The sequence below is a fragment of the Passer domesticus genome, chromosome 4 (assembly GCF_036417665.1).
Source record: "Passer domesticus isolate bPasDom1 chromosome 4, bPasDom1.hap1, whole genome shotgun sequence".
Taxonomy (NCBI): Eukaryota; Metazoa; Chordata; class Aves; order Passeriformes; family Passeridae; genus Passer; species Passer domesticus.
Window position 1 is genome coordinate 42,005,530 of NC_087477.1, and position 15,844 is coordinate 42,021,373.

General features: G+C 38.5%; 1 protein-coding gene across 1 annotated transcript; it reads right to left on the reverse strand.

Annotated features, from left to right (window-relative positions):
* Positions 1-2,827: 2,827 nt before the first annotated feature.
* Positions 2,828-15,693, reverse strand: PLRG1 (pleiotropic regulator 1). The gene is made up of 15 exons (XM_064417435.1): positions 15,623-15,693; positions 13,804-13,910; positions 13,439-13,581; positions 12,334-12,387; positions 10,986-11,079; positions 10,508-10,598; positions 10,213-10,314; positions 9,237-9,329; positions 8,749-8,898; positions 8,539-8,640; positions 7,931-8,033; positions 7,236-7,344; positions 5,623-5,762; positions 4,000-4,193; positions 2,828-3,033 (listed from the first exon to the last, which is right to left on the reverse strand). Exons 1-15 carry the CDS (start codon positions 15,629-15,631, stop codon positions 2,974-2,976), a joined length of 1,551 nt encoding a protein of 516 aa, XP_064273505.1. The 5' UTR covers positions 15,632-15,693; the 3' UTR covers positions 2,828-2,973.
* Between the last annotated feature and the right edge of the window lie 151 nt (positions 15,694-15,844).

Genomic DNA, 15,844 nt, shown 5'->3' on the forward strand with positions numbered 1-15,844 from the left:
TATTTGTTACTGTGCTATGGGAAACAGTCCATGTCGATACTGAATTACTTTCACTTTAATACAGTTGTTTTTTGCTCTTCTTACTATAAAAACCATAATGGAAAAAAATACATGAATTCATATTGTATGGAAGGTTTTATTGATTGCTAAATTGCTGTCACTTACATCAGGTATAGCACTTTCATTCCAATCCAACAAAACTAAAAAGAAGCTGCTGTTAGACACTTGTGTCTGTAAACCTTTCAGCTGCCAAATACATATTGTTCTGCACAACTCTCATGCTGCCAGCAACACAACAGCATGGTAGCTGCACAGCTTACACTGTATGCCTCAGTATAAGCAAAGAGTTGTCTGAAAATTCATCACTTTTACCGGTTACACTTTTTTATTTTACAAAAAAACCCCATTTCCTCACTTCTCTGCAACTTTATACACAGTATAAAACAAATCTCAGGGTTTGTGGTAGAAATTATTTGAGCCTATACAGAAGACAACATCAAATTTTATGAAATTAAGGACAGTAATTATTTTCTGTGATTAGACTCCCAGTCAAGATTACTTAAACGGACATTGCACTGTGACCCCTTCCAGAAGCATGGATAATCCATGATCAGATCCTCCTCTTTTGCTTCACCTTGTGACTGACACAGACAAATCTAGTGTCACTATATATCCTACATGACCAGGCCTTTACGTGTCATGACTGACTATCCAGGCTTACTCAGCACCAGAGAAGTACTTGGATGAAATCTGATCATCTTGATGCACCATAAACAATGCTTACATAAAAACAAGTGATGATATTCACATTGCTGTAAAGGGGGAGAAAAAACTTCTGAGAAGGAAACGAACAAGTCAATGAAATGTTCAAGAATACACATTAAAAAAAATCACACTTAAGAACTGGGGCAACCTATCCTAGGGCCAAAAAGGATACATATTATCCCAAGTAATAGTGCACAGCCTTTAATGTACAAACAAAATTTTACTGAGGGCACAAAAAAGAAATGCTTTGGTAACCACTGCCCCAAGATACCAGATTCCTGCAGAAGTCCAGAGAAGAAACACGGGTTCTTAAGATTTTCTGATCTCTCTTCAAAATGACAAAGAGTAAAATAAATGCAGTTTCTAAAGTAAAGTGCCAGTACAGGAAAGACATTCTAGAACTGTGGCCCAAAGCTAGAGATGTAATTTTTCCTTCCTCATTCCAAACTACCAAAAAAAAAAAAAAGACACTTCTTAAAAAAATCCCCAAACAAAATGAAACAAAAAAAACCATCTGCAACAATCCCACCTCTTTTCAAGTTAAGTTGTTTCTCTCTGCCCTGATTTCCTAAATAGGATTTTACTGTGAGCAACAAAATTCTGTATAACACCAATAATTCACTGATTTCTGGAATGAAACATTAGCAGCAGTACACAACATGCATAAGCCACAATCTGGATTTTTAATTGTCATATTAGTTAACATGGAAAGAATGGTAATCAAGATCCAGAAAAAATCAAATTACCACTCAAATAAAAGATGTTTAATCCAACTCATAAATACCAAATATTCCCCTTCCTATTTTGTGAAGTTGCTTCCGATAGTAGCTGTCAACTAAAATTCAGTTATTTATGCAGCATGGACTTCCTTAAAATGACATTGTCAAACATTCAGATTATAAATACAAGACCTCCTATGTATCATAAAAAAGACAAAAATTGTCATAATATAAACAACACATAATTTCACTAGCTTTTTGTAAATTACATTGAAATTAACTCACTTCTCTAACACAAATCCTAGATTTGAAAGAAGTCAAACTGCTAGAGAATAGAAATAATTATTGTGAACTGCTTGATATCAACGCTTGATATCAATGAGGCCACAGACTAATTCTCAGCATCTACCCTGCGTAAAACCTGCCAATGCAGCTATTAACACCACTAGTGAATTTGCCAATGACAGAATGGCCAGATGACAATGATTTTCTCCACTGCCCTGTGAAGAGAAAGTACTTTAGAGCAGCACAGACATCACAGATAAGCAGTGGCAAGGAGGTTTTCATGTTTACTGCTAGTTACGTGACTATTTGCAGAGCCAATGAAAGACTTGTCCCTCCAGACGTACAAACTACCTTTCAGTAAGTTTATTTTAAATTCCTTCCTAAGGTCATGGGAAGACAGCAACCTGTAAAATAAGGCTTAAATGACTTAAGAATTTTTCCTGTAGCTGAGTTTTAAAAACTCACTGCATTCTACTGCCATATACGCTTTAGATAACTGGCAAAAGCAAACAGTTCATCTACAAAGAAAGTCAACTGGTGCTGCAAACAAAGTGATTCAACAGCAGTCCTTGCTATAGAAGGCCCACTCTGAAATAACTAAGTGAAGATGAGTGCTTCCATTCGAACACTTTCCTGGGGAAAGATACACTCTGAAGATCCATTTCATTCAATAACACAGCACCAGCAATGTTCAGTGGCCATGTTTATAAAGCAAACTACCTTATTATTGTGCTGTCCTGCTTGTTTGCAAATTACTCAGTAACTCTAATTTAGTACTTAGCCTATGTACAATAAACAATATTGGTCTAAAATCTGAAAGTGTCCCTAAGAAACTTCCAGAAGATGACTTCTATGCATAAATTTGTGATTAATTTTGAGGTCAAGCAAGGGTGTTTCAGACAACCTAGCTCATCAAAATATTTTTATAAAAATCTATTGAATGTAAGTCTAAGAAAATAATGACCTGCACACCTATCTTTTTCATGAACCATACATGCTCCACAAAGTTAATATTCAACTGGTTTGCTGGAATCACAACAAAAAAAAAAAGACAGAAGGAAAGAGAAATAAAATTTATTATACAATATGTTGAAATAGCAATGACTTAGCTGACTTCTTGCTCTGCTGTTCTAGGCAGAACAAAATCTGACCGAATGCTCTCAGGAAAGCCAAAACAAAATTACAGAAGTAGTATGTTGCCGCACTAAAATCGCTTTCTCTTGATAATTTCTGGTTTCCAGCTGACAGGATGAGTTTCTTCAGTCTAAAGGGGAAAAAAATAATCTCATAAGGATTATTTTAAACTTCAAACTCACCTATAATTAAGGTTTGGTTTAAAATATTACTTATGAAGTATATGTACTCTATTTCATATGTAGCATTATTAATATCTAATCTACAATGTAATTAATTTACCCAAATTAAATTTGCTGTCATCTCACTGTCTGAAGTACATAGCAATACTTGTTCTATACTTGTCTTTTTTTTCATCAAGGAAAATTATTAGATTGCCAGTGGCATTTCCAAAACAACACTGTGGTTATCAAAGCACATGAACAGGAGTTGCCAGTGACAGACACGTCTACATCAGTATCAGTATCGGTAGATGTCATGGAGTGTGTTTTGCCCAACTCCAAAACAGGTAAAAAATTCCTGATTCTTTTTATCTAAGACTTACTCCTAGTCTAATTAGTGCAAAATTCCAACATTTAATAAAAATTCTTACATTATTTATACTGAAGACATGCACTGATAAACTGTGCAATCATCTGTTGTCTTCTCCACTGGCAAATTAATTCATATTTTAGAATAAAAGTTTGAAAATAAGCTCTTGACTCTAAAGTCTAAAAATTGTCAAGGCCAACATCTAATCCAGATCATATAAATAAGTACAATAAACCTTAAAAGAGCAATCCTTTTGCTGATTCCCATGTTTTTATCAATACAACCACCCAAAGTTCCCCACTGGGTTCAAAACCCAACATGTATGATTGTATTCAGATTTCTCCAAACTTCACCACAAAGACCTTTAACAGAAGAGTTCCCAGACCTGACACTTACTTGTACTAGAGCATATAACAATTAGGAATGCAGAAATTAGCTACTGTCCTGTAATACAGAGGTCTTTGGATTATGTAAGTCTGAACATGTCCCCTACAGAGATGTGTGTTCTATTTGTCTGAATTTTTCTGAATTTATGAAAATACTTTAAAAAGACACTTTGACATACCGCAGTATCATCTTCTTTGTATACTTTTATGGTTTTATCAGCTTCAGCTGTTAGCAATCTGCTTTCTGACTGGTCAAAAACACAAGCAAATATTCCTGATTCACTGTCCAAAGAACCCGGCTGTACAGCTGCATGTACTCTCTGGAAATTGTATCCAGTTCTCCAGTCCCAAAGGTGCATAGTGCCATTATCAGCTACAACAAACAAACAAACAAACAAACTTAGTATTTTGACCAGTCCTGTTTTCTAAAAAGAGCATCATGGACAGCTAGTAAATCCATCAGGAATACATCACACAACATTCATGTAGAATAGCTCAGTACACCCTATAAATTCTCTTTTTTGCTGTTTTCCTTCCTCAGAATCTCATCCAGATTTTCATCAGATAACCCAGAGAGATGACAGACTACATCACAGGGCAATTGCAGCAAGTTGCTTTGGAGGCACAGTAAGGACTGGTATTCTGAATATCAAGCTCCCTGCTCAGTAGCTCCACTGAAGTTGAATGAGGAGGCATCATCCTCCCAAAGAGATAAGGACATTAAGGACTTAATGCAAAGTAGGTGTAATGTTTGCAGATTTTATTCCAAATGCAGTTTAAACCGCTTCCAATATTGCTGCTACTGGCATCAGCTACAGAGCATTCACAGCAATCAAAACTCTCTATTCAGAAGGATGCTCTCAAGAAAATTTTTCAGTTACAAAGCCCAAGGGGGGTTCAGTTACAAAACCCTACCCTTCAAGAAGGGTGTTTCTACAGTAGAAAACTCCATGGTAAAATCAACTTCCTTTGATTCAGCATCACCTTCTCTGAAGCTGCTGTAGATAGCATTAGGATGTAAAGGGGAGAATTGATACTCAAATTTTAACTTTTTAAAAGTCACAATATCAGTAAAATGATAATATTTTTTTATGTGGAGAAGGTGTTTTTTAAGACTCATCTACTACTAACATAAAAAAGTCTTAAAAGGATGTTCTGAAAGCGTCTTCAAATAATAATAATAATGACATCTGAGTCCATTCCAGTATTTTCTGAAGTTCTTGTTCTACTGGGGATAAGCAATTTGTTAAACACAGCTTTATCCAAATTTTAAAACCAAGGGCCCCTTTTACACATATCTGGAAACATAACCAGAGTAAGATGACAATGTAATTGGCTGTTTCCCAATTCCTGCTTAGCACATTTCCATCTTACTCCACATCACTAGCCTACAGACCAAGGGCACATTGAACCAAATGCCTTATTCCCATTTAGCTTTAGCAAGATGCTTGTATATCCTCTACCCAGTCTCACTGCCTCAACATGCAGCTAACTCTAGAGGAGACACTAATGACCAGCAGATCATAAAAGATGGACTCTGGATCCCTGCAGCAGCAGCCAGCTGAGAAGAGAAAATCTCTTCCATACAGTACATTAGAAGTCCTTCAAATTTATTTTATTTGCATGCAGCTCAGAAACATCCAAGGACATGAAAGTGGCCCTACTCACTACAAAATGAAATGGTGTCCTGCAGCAGGCTGACAGGCCTAGGTAAAGCAGAGCTCCATGAGCATCTCTGCCTAAGGACCTCCAGCCATATGTACATGGGGGAGAGGAGAGCAGTGTGCAGTTCTCATTCTTACCTCCTGAGACCAGAACACCATCAGAATTTACAGCCAGTGTGTTTATAATAGCATTGTGACCAGAGAGGTTCTGAATGAAGTTTCCATCTGGGAATTTCCACTGCTTAATATTATCTGGAGAACCAGATGCAAATGTGTAACTGAAAGAAAATAAACACAGTACATGAAAGCTCAAAACAGCTGTAGTCACAGCAAATGTCCTCCATTAAAACTATTGCTAAATGCTAGTTGCAAAATAACTTAATATTAAAACTACTTATCTGTTTACTTCACATGAAATTAAGCAATTTTATGAAGTTGTGAATTACCTACTCCTACTGTTTTCTTTCTACTTCATAAACTAAACCTTGTAACATCCTGTATGTTGTAGGATTTAATATGCAAACAAATATTTAAAATGCACATTAAATTCTCTTCAGTTGTTATCCTGGGAAATTTTCAGGGTATCACCAGCAAAGATAACAAGATTACCAAACTCCAAGCATAGGCTAATGGCTAGTCTTCCAAATTTACACAAGGAAAAAGCCCTGCAAAAGTGAAACTACAAAAGATAAATTCTCCGACTGAGTTACCCCAAAATAAAAATGTCCTTCATTTTGAGATGTGCGAGCAGTTACATGGTTATTTGGCTAGCCTGTAGGAATACTTTCATTTGCCACAATGTCCAGGGAATTTGCTGTCTATTTAAAAGATACCAGATAAAATAAAAGATAAAATAAAAAAGTCAAGTATTATGAGAAAACACCACAGCATTAAAAAAAAATAGAAATACTGAACTATAGGCTGACAATTGCTACAGTTTGACAAGAACACTTCAAGTGTTTTTCAGAAGGGTGTAATTGATAAAGCTGAACCCTGAATTACTTTTTTTTCAGAATGTAAGTAAAATATAGGCTTTTTCTACAGCTAACAGGCTACACAATTTTTCAGGCACACACTGGAAGAGAGTTTATTCATATCAAAGATTCTGAATTTTTGACAGAAATGATAGAATGTAATTTTAAAATATTAAAGACAAGGAAGTAATCAAGTTCTATGTGCACTCCTTTTCTCCACTGTTTTAATGGGGATCCAAACAGGCATCTGTTGTGCATCAAAACACAGCATATGAATTCACAGCACTTCCAAGAACATCTGCTTCAAAGCTTCAATTCTCACATTGAGTTTTTTTTAAGGCCAGTTAGATTGAATTGCCTTGTGCAGTGAACCACATATTTAAAAGAAATACCACTCTATTAATCACTGTCTCCTTGAGCATTAATCACATGTGTGCATTGGCCCATTACAAAACTACTGCAATTCCTGCTCACAACCTTTCATTTATTATTAGCCTTATGAGCACTGTATCACCAAGTTTTAAGGACTGAATAAAAGGCAAACACATAAGTAACTCTGTGGGATATAAGGCATTCTCAGGATTGCTAATGCCAATACTAGGGAAGCACAATCAGTGCAGTAAAATGTATCTGGTAATTGATATGTACATTTTTGCATCATCCTAAGCGCATTACTTTCTCACATTATTATGCTCTACCATTCTAGATCATCATTCACATTGGCTCTCTTCAATTCTCAAAAAACTGTGAAAGCGTAACAGAATAAAGAAAACTTACTGTCTTGGATGTAGCACTACTGCTCTTACAGATTTCTTGTGATTTGTTAAAGTAACACGAGTTTTTCCTGCCACCAAATCCCAGAGCCGTATGGTAGTATCATGACTGCCTACAATGAGAAGAAAATTAAAAATAAATTAGTAAAAACCATAATCTTGATTTTACCATAATCATTACTTTGCTAAGGCAGACAGAATGATATGAGAAAGACATAAATACTGTGCTAATGCCACCTCAGATGAAGAAGATGCTGGATTGCAAAAGTATTTTTACTCAGTTTTAAGAAGTATCAGGTTCTGCAGTGTAACTTTAAGAATTTACATTGCAAAGCTTGATTTTGACAAAATGGGAAAGAAGATGAATACTTAACCACAGTACTGGACACTCCTGAACTGAAATGGGGAGAACTGAAATACCACAGAAAATGCAAGTCTCAATACATATTATAACACAAATGAAAACACCAGAAAAAAAAAAAAAAAAGGAAGTGCAGAAAAGCATTCAAACAATGCACAGCCATATTTGCTTAAACATACCATTAACAGTATGTTTAATGGCCCATTTTCTACAGAAACTAGTATGAGATTTGAGCAAATTCACCAAGACAACATCATGAACGTCACACAATTACTGAACAAACACATTCACCATTAGGTTTTTCAATCATGTTACTCATTAAACTACACCTACTATACCTGTAATAATTTGTGGTTCTGCAGCTTGGCACTTCACAGTTGCTACTGCATTTGTGTGTCCTGACAGCGTGTGCACACTGGCTTTTGTCCTTACATCCCAAATCTATGAAATCACAGCAAATATGTCAGAGGTCAGTAACAGGTGCATCTTCAATGTATTTTAGGCACTGCCATTGATTACATCATTTCCTTGCCATAGCTCTACAGATTAAAAAATGGTATTTAGGTGGTATTTTTCACCCAACCATGTATTACAGAACTGCCTCAGCTGGTAAATTTCAAGGGGAGCAGGAACCTGCCAGTGAACTTCCAGGCATATGGCTCATTCAAGTCACCATAATACCATACCACCTTCTAAATACTAAGCAATCCTACATATATTATATAGTCTACCTACTAATTTAAGAAATAAAACATTATTTTTAAGGGACATGGCACATTTGTGCATTTGAGCTTCAATTTTATCAATAATATAAGACAAAGCTAACACAAATCATCTCAGTATTTCATCTAAATTGATGATAACTTTTGCCAGGTACTCATTTTTACAAATAAAGATACTGAGATACACACATCAAGATGTTTAAACACAACAATGCAATACTTACTCGTGCTGTTGAATCTCTGCTGCATGTCACCAGCACATCTATTGTTGGATGCAAGTCTAAGCCATAAACAGCACTTAGATGACCGTGGTAATGTCTGATAACCTAGATGAATAAAAACCACGCAAACTAATAAGTGAAAGAATATTCTAAATGCTTTGATTTTTGTATTTGCTACTACTAATTCCTTCAACTAAAGAAACTGCAGCTTACCTTATTGTATTCAAGATCCCAGCATTTCACTTGTTTGTCTTCTCCACAAGAAAAGAGGTATGGACTTCTTGCACTCACTATCACCCCGCGTACAGTACTGATGTGTCCCGTCAAAGACAATTTCAATTTGCCACTAGCAAGGTCCCAAATCTGCACCAAAATAGGTATTTTAAGGTAGACAGGAAAAAGCTACACAGTGAATCTGAGTAAACAGCCCAGATGTAACTGATCCTGCTGCAATGTAAGTTAAAAATACAGTCACAAAAACACTCTCCAGATACTACCATGTAATAAATGAAATCTCAAGAAAAGAACTAGTGATACTCCACAAATCCCTTATGACAATGTAACAAATGTTCTGCAGTTCATTATTCCGCAAACAATAAACAAGAAATTGTTTCCAAAGGCTGGAAACATTTTAAAATAAATAGGCACCAAAAAACCCCACCCCCTGCAAACTTTGTCAGTCATTTCTTCCAACCTCTTACCTTTATGGTTCTGTCAGCAGAGCCAGTAACAAACCACTGATTTCCTGGTTCTACTGCAATACATCTCACCCAGCCCAGATGACCACTGATAACCTTAAGAAAGAACAAAAAAAAATTGTATCAGAAATAATACAATACCTTTTAATGTAATTTTCCTTCTCCAACACTGAAATTTGCTAGTATTCACCAAAAAAAAAAATCAAATGTGAAATTAGATCTGAAGACAGCTCGATTTCTACTTCAGTCAAAGAGAAAACTAGAAATTTACATACACCAGATTTGGGGAAGCTGCAATATGTAAAGACCTTGTTTGTAAAAGCAACTTTTTCAAATCCTTTGAGAGCCCATAACACCGTGGCTCAACACTTGAAGCTTTGCAGAGAACGACTATTTGAACACAGATTCCTTCTGCTGCTGTATAGTGCTTATACAAAGAACAGTTATAAAAACACTGGCTATTAAATCACATTTCTACATAATAACCTCTTAAAGCACACCATCATCTTCTTCTCCCCAGAACAGGGATAATTTGAGAGTTGGACATTTTCCAATAATAAAATAATGGAGACTGATCTCACAAGAAATACTCTGCCAACACATGCTTTGCTTTCAGCAGGCCGTTTCTTCAAATTCTCCAGTCAGACAGCTAAAATCAAACCCCCTAACTGGTTTCACTGATGTCATGTTTCATGTACTGTCACACAGCTCACTTCAAAAGATTTAAAACACAATGAAGCTTCTTAGGCAGAAATACAGCAAACCTTCCACCAAATTTAACATAACACAACTATGAGAGTAAAAAAGAGGTTCAAAGACAGACTGTGTATTCAGCTTAGTTGTGATCACTTTTCAATCACATTTTTAAATCATATTTGATTATATTTTTGTGAATGAGAACAGAAATTATGATTTGAGGTCTTACATAGAGTATGTTTACTTTTTTATGTACATTCGTGTCATATAATTTCTAACTTACTCTGTACAGTTTCCAAGGTGGATGCCACTGAGGTTTGGGCATGGTTGGAGCCTTCTTTGGCATTAATGCAGAATTTTTGTTTCCACCAGCTTCCACCATAGCCTGTAAGTTAAAAGAAGGGTTACTCTTCTGGTTTGTAGCTTATCTCTTTGTCCAAAGCCTAAAACTTTCTCATCCTGCCTTCTCAATACTGATTAAATTTAGTCAGTCAGATCTGCACACCACACGCACACAGATCCAGAAGCAATCCAATCATCACCACGTACTGTTCACATCAGATGTGCAGCAGACTCACCACAGACATCCCAGGAGGCTGGGAACGCTCAGATATGCCAGCATGCCTGTAAATGTCACCCACACCAGCAGCTGTCCGGTTTGCATCCAGCCTAGGGGGAGTGAAAATGGCTCATGAGTTGCAATCCACTTCCTCCTGCTAAGTGATAAGGCATCACCCAGCTGAGTGTTGCACACTTCTCAGGATGGAGAGTCCACAACCTCTCCTGGCACCCTGTCCAGGACCTGACAACCCCAAGGCACAGAGAGCACAAAGTTTCACATTCTTCTCTTCTAACTAAACAAAATTCCCCAACTTTCACCCACTGCCTCTCATGACAATACAAAATAAAAAGCATACAGAAAAGCAATGCCTGTCCACACTAAAAGCAGTTCCTTTAAGAATATTCTAATTACTCCAAGTGGCTCTTATCCCAGCTTCTGTGATTTGCCTTGCAATTCCCACAGATAACACTGTCAATGAGGTAACACAGCAGTACCTGGACTGGGAAGCAGGAAGTGCTACAGCTAAGGACTGTGCTGCAGATTCACTTGGCATCCTCTGGACCTTAGTATCTGCTGTCAAAGCCACACCTTGAAAAAAAAAAAACACACATCAGAAACAAAGACAACTCCTTTAAAGAGGAACTCAAAGTGTATCATACAAACATATATATAGACGTACAACTGTAAACAAGGGCCTGACACACCTGTAACATAAACTCTCATTCTTCAATAACATTTTCACAAACAATTCAAATCTACTGAAATCTTTATTTTGGCACAAATCCTTTCCATCTTGATCTACTACATATGTGAGCATAAAATTTCTAGAGTATAAAACAGTATGTCAGTGGAAACAACAAAAAAAAGTCTAACTAGGAGCAGCATCAATCTATCCAGCTTTAAGTGCTATGGAAATCCAAACATCCCAGAAATAAACATGAGCTTGCAAAGCATTTGCTAACTTAGGCCCTTTAGCACAATCTATAATCCATCCCTATGAGGTATTTGGCATCATGCAGTGGTGCCAGAACTATAAAAGGTTTAGTCCTACTGAAGCGAGAGTTTCAGGCTACATCTGCAGATTTTTAACATCTGCAGATTTTTAACCTTATCTCAAGAACAGCAGATATTGTCTAAACAAAAATTTAAAACTCTTTGTAAAGTATAGTTGTGGTGTGGACTGGTGAATTTAACTCATTGCTTTATTTCTTTTCCTAACCAAACTTCTGTCAGTTGACAACAAACTCAGTATTTGGGCAAAATATTCAGATTAAAACAAGAAACAGCAAAGAAAGAAATCTGATTTTCAACCCTGATACAAATGATTCTATTAAAAGAACACTAAACTTAAGGAAGCCACTGTGAGCAATTCTTGTCCCCACAGTTAGAAGCAACTATGCCTGTTTTTTTAATGGTTGAGGGTCTACTGAACACTCACAGCTGTTAAGTTATAAATCAAGACAACAGATTTTCCACTATACTCATAATAAAGTTAATCACAATAAAAGACCAAGAGCTAAAACTAAGCTCTTCCAAGAACAGAGCAGGATTGATCAGTAACAGTGATAGGCAATGAGCAATGGCCAATGTAACAACACAGAAACATAGCCCTTACAAGCACAAGCAAAAGACACTAAAATTACTAGACCCTCAAGTCTCTTCCCCAGAGCAAGGTGGTGAAACCTGCACTTCTCTGCTCTGGGGATGAAAAGCAGGCAACATTCAACTACTATTAATTATGGATTCACATCAAGAGGAAGCGTGCTCCTGCTAGAATGAAGAATATCTTGTTCATACTAGAACTAAAAAAATCCATACAATCACTTGCAAAATTTTACTTACCAGGCCCAGATGGGTACGGGTGAGTACCAGTTACCATATACTCAACTTCTTGCCCTAAAGAGCAAGAGAATGTTACATTAATAATTACAGTTTATACTGCACTGCAAACAATGCACTCAAACATCAAATAGAGGAAAAGAGAGCAGATCATACACAGCAGAAGAAACCAGTAATCACCTCCAACGTACTCAGACATTTTTCATTTTCACTAATTTAATTTGTTCTGGTTATCTCCATTTTAGAAAACTCAACTGTAAAAAATAATTAATTTGAATGGTGAAGCTACCTGTTATAAAGAGGACTCAATTAAAAAATCTTCATACTGTCTTTGAAGAACAAATAATGTATACAAAGAGCACAGGTGTCTGAAATGTAAGCTAGTCAGCTGTCTGTGCTGTCAGATTCTTCTTAAAAGATTTTTCAGTCTCTCTCAACATGTTTCACTTTCACAATACTTCCAAACAAAGCACCTTGGACAGAATCAACTCAGTATCAACTGAATATCAACTACCTCAACTAAAACAAGGCCGCATTTTTAGAAAAGAGATTTTCATACGAAATCTAACTGATATATACACATTTTATACATCACAAAACATATATTGAAAAAAACTCCACAGATTTGAAATGAAGTGTTTTCTGGTTTAAAAATTGCACAGCTAAAAGACTGTAAGAAACAAAACTAAAATAACAAAAAAACCACCCCAAACAAAAAACAACACACAAAAATGCCAAAACAAACAAAAGCCAACAAAAGAGCACGTCCTTAATCACCATGAACTCGCAAACATAAGAAATACATTACTCAACTCTAACACCTAAGTACATTACACAATAATATTACCAAAAATTACTCTTTTTGCCAACTAATCACTATAAAAAACTCCACAGCACCCAATAACTCCTTTGTTAAAAGCAGCTTTCCCCTTTTTCTGAATCACTTATCACCTGTGAACCCTAGCAAAAAAAATACTAATCAAAAAAGGTTTTTTTTGATTCCTCTATTTATCTCCAGTGAATTAACACTGGACTGCATTGTGCAGATTTTACATCAGTGAGACTGTTACAAAAGAAAGGACAAACGTAGCACTAAGGGCAAACTAACCTTGATTTCCAGAGTACTGTTTGTGTCCATAGGGATCGCCGGTGTTGGGGCCTCCTTTCTCCCTCAGGTTCTCTTTGAGCGTGGGCATGTGCAGCACTGAGCCGTACTCCGTGCGCAGCTTGACTGCCATCTTCACCTTGTGACTGTGGCAAGAGGAAAGCACAACCCTCACTGAAACCCACCTGCTGAAATTTTTCTGAAATATTCTGAAATATTTCACCGAAGATGTCACAAAACTTACTTTACAACTCCAATATTTCTCTCCCCTCAAGATTACGCTGTTGACAGTACAGAAACATCTGAATTTCTGACTTGGGTCAGTCACTGGCAGAGTTTAAAACCTCACTGAGCGCAGCAGCACTTACCTTTCTTCATCCAATGGGATAGGCTTGGCATTATCAGCTACAAACATGTCATGGGTTCTCTTCAAAGACCTGAACACAAGTGTGTGCACAGAATGCTTTTGGACTTCCTGAAATAAAGAAAAGAGCATTTAAATAAATTAGGACAGATTTGAATAAAAAACTGCACACTGAAACATAAATTGAACTGAGTAGCAATTTCTCAGTTCTGTTACATGGCAAGCAACCATTTGGTTTACAGAAGACACTGATCTTCTTGGAAATTAAAAAATTAAGTTATTATAACAGTTGTTTATTCAAAACTATAGTCTACTCCTTGAAAACTTTCAAGACTTAAAAAAGCAAGCCAAAAACTTTTATCAAACTTTCTGCACTGACATCTATATGACAAATCCATGAGTATAAAAGCTTTCATCCCACATCCTCCCCAGTTTTGGGGGGGTTTTCATATGTAGGCAATAAAGAAATCAATTCTGGAAAAAAAACCCAAAGAACTGTAAATTTTCCTTTACTACCACTGTAAAAAGAACACAAGCATCATGAATTTCTGTGCACAGTACCACTTCATGTTAACATGGCTAATTACCACTCAACAACAGCAGCTGTTGACAGCACAAGAGGAGCAGTAGGTACCACCACGTCTCCCCAGCGGGGAAGAAACTTCTGCAAGTAATTTCTGACAGATGCTTTTCTGTAAAAAGCCAGCTCATAGTGTTGCATCAGGCAGAAGTCATTGCACCTTCTTCTATAACCCTGACAGCCCCACGTGCCTTCAGAAGTGCATGAAATTCACCCCACAGTAAAGATTCTACAACCTATAAAAACAGTGGCCTTCACCACAGCCGGGCTCCCAAGCCCTCACAAGAAAAGCTGAGGTTTCCCTCATGGGCAACAGAGTCAGAAGCTCTCTGGTGGTAAAACACCACAGCATCAGCTCCCCACAATCACAGAATGTGCTGAGCTGGAAGTGCCTTACAAGGATCACCAAGCTCAGCTCCTGGCCCTGCACAGGACACCCCAAGAGGCACACCCTGTGCCCAAGAGCTTTGTCCCAATACTCACTGAATTCTGTCAGCCTTGCTGCTGTGACCAGTTCCCTGGGGAAGCTGTTCCAGTGCCCAAACACCCTCTGGGTGAAAGACCTTCTTCCTAATAGCCCACCTAAACTATCCCTGACACAACTTCAGGCCATTCTCTTGGATCCTGTCACTGTCACCACAGAGATCAGATCAGAGCCTGCTCCTCTGCTTCCCCCTCATGAGGAAGCCGTAAGCTGAAATGAGGTTTCCTTTCACCCTCTCCTCCAGTCCGAACACGGTAAATGACCTCATCCACTCCTCGTAAGATTTTCTCTCTAGACCATTCACTTCCATATGCTTTACACCTTTTTCTGATATTGTGGTACCCAAACCAAAACCCGGCACTGGAGGTGAGGCCGCTCCAGGGCAGAGCGGAGCGGGACAATCCCCTCTCCTGACGGGCTGGCGATGCAGTGCCTGATGCTCCCCAGCACCAGCTCCGCATTCGGCACGAGTCTGGCAAAGCAAACCCGCTGCCTGCTGCTCACTCCGCCCAGACACGCACACCCCGGTGACCCGCACCCGCTGCGTTCTGCGGGCACCTCGCTGTCCCGGGCGGGGCCGCGCAGACGGAGGGGCCGCCGCGCACCATCCCCACAGCGGCCTTCCCACCCGGGGCACCGCGAGCGTGGCGGCTGCGGGCGGCGCTTCTCCCGCCCGGCCCCAACCCGCTCCCGGGTCTCACCCAGAGCGCCTCAAGGGCGCGACAGAGCGAATGCTCCCCTCGCTCCCCCGTCCCTCACCTCCGCCATGGCGCCGCCGAGCTCCCCCCGCCGCCGCCGCTATGGAGCCACTTCCGGCGCCTTCCCGCGCCGGACCGGAAGAGGAGCGTAAAGAGGGAAATGGACGGAGCGCCAAAGCGGAGGGGTGGGGCTTATCGCAACCCCTCGGGGGATGCGGGTTCGAGTCCCGCTGGCGCTGCCGGAGCAGGCGGTGCGAGTCACTTCATCAATGTGTACAAATAT

Excerpts from the sequence above, each read along its gene's own strand:
- PLRG1 (XM_064417435.1), bottom strand. Across the intron at positions 8,899-9,236 it reads CTGCTGACAGAACCATAAAG|ATTTGGGACCTTGCTAGTGG; the intron begins GTAAGAGGTTGG and ends ATTTTGGTGCAG. Across the intron at positions 5,763-7,235 it reads GTAGTGCTACATCCAAGACA|TTACACATTTGCATCTGGTT; the intron begins GTAAGTTTTCTT and ends ATTTTCTTTCAG.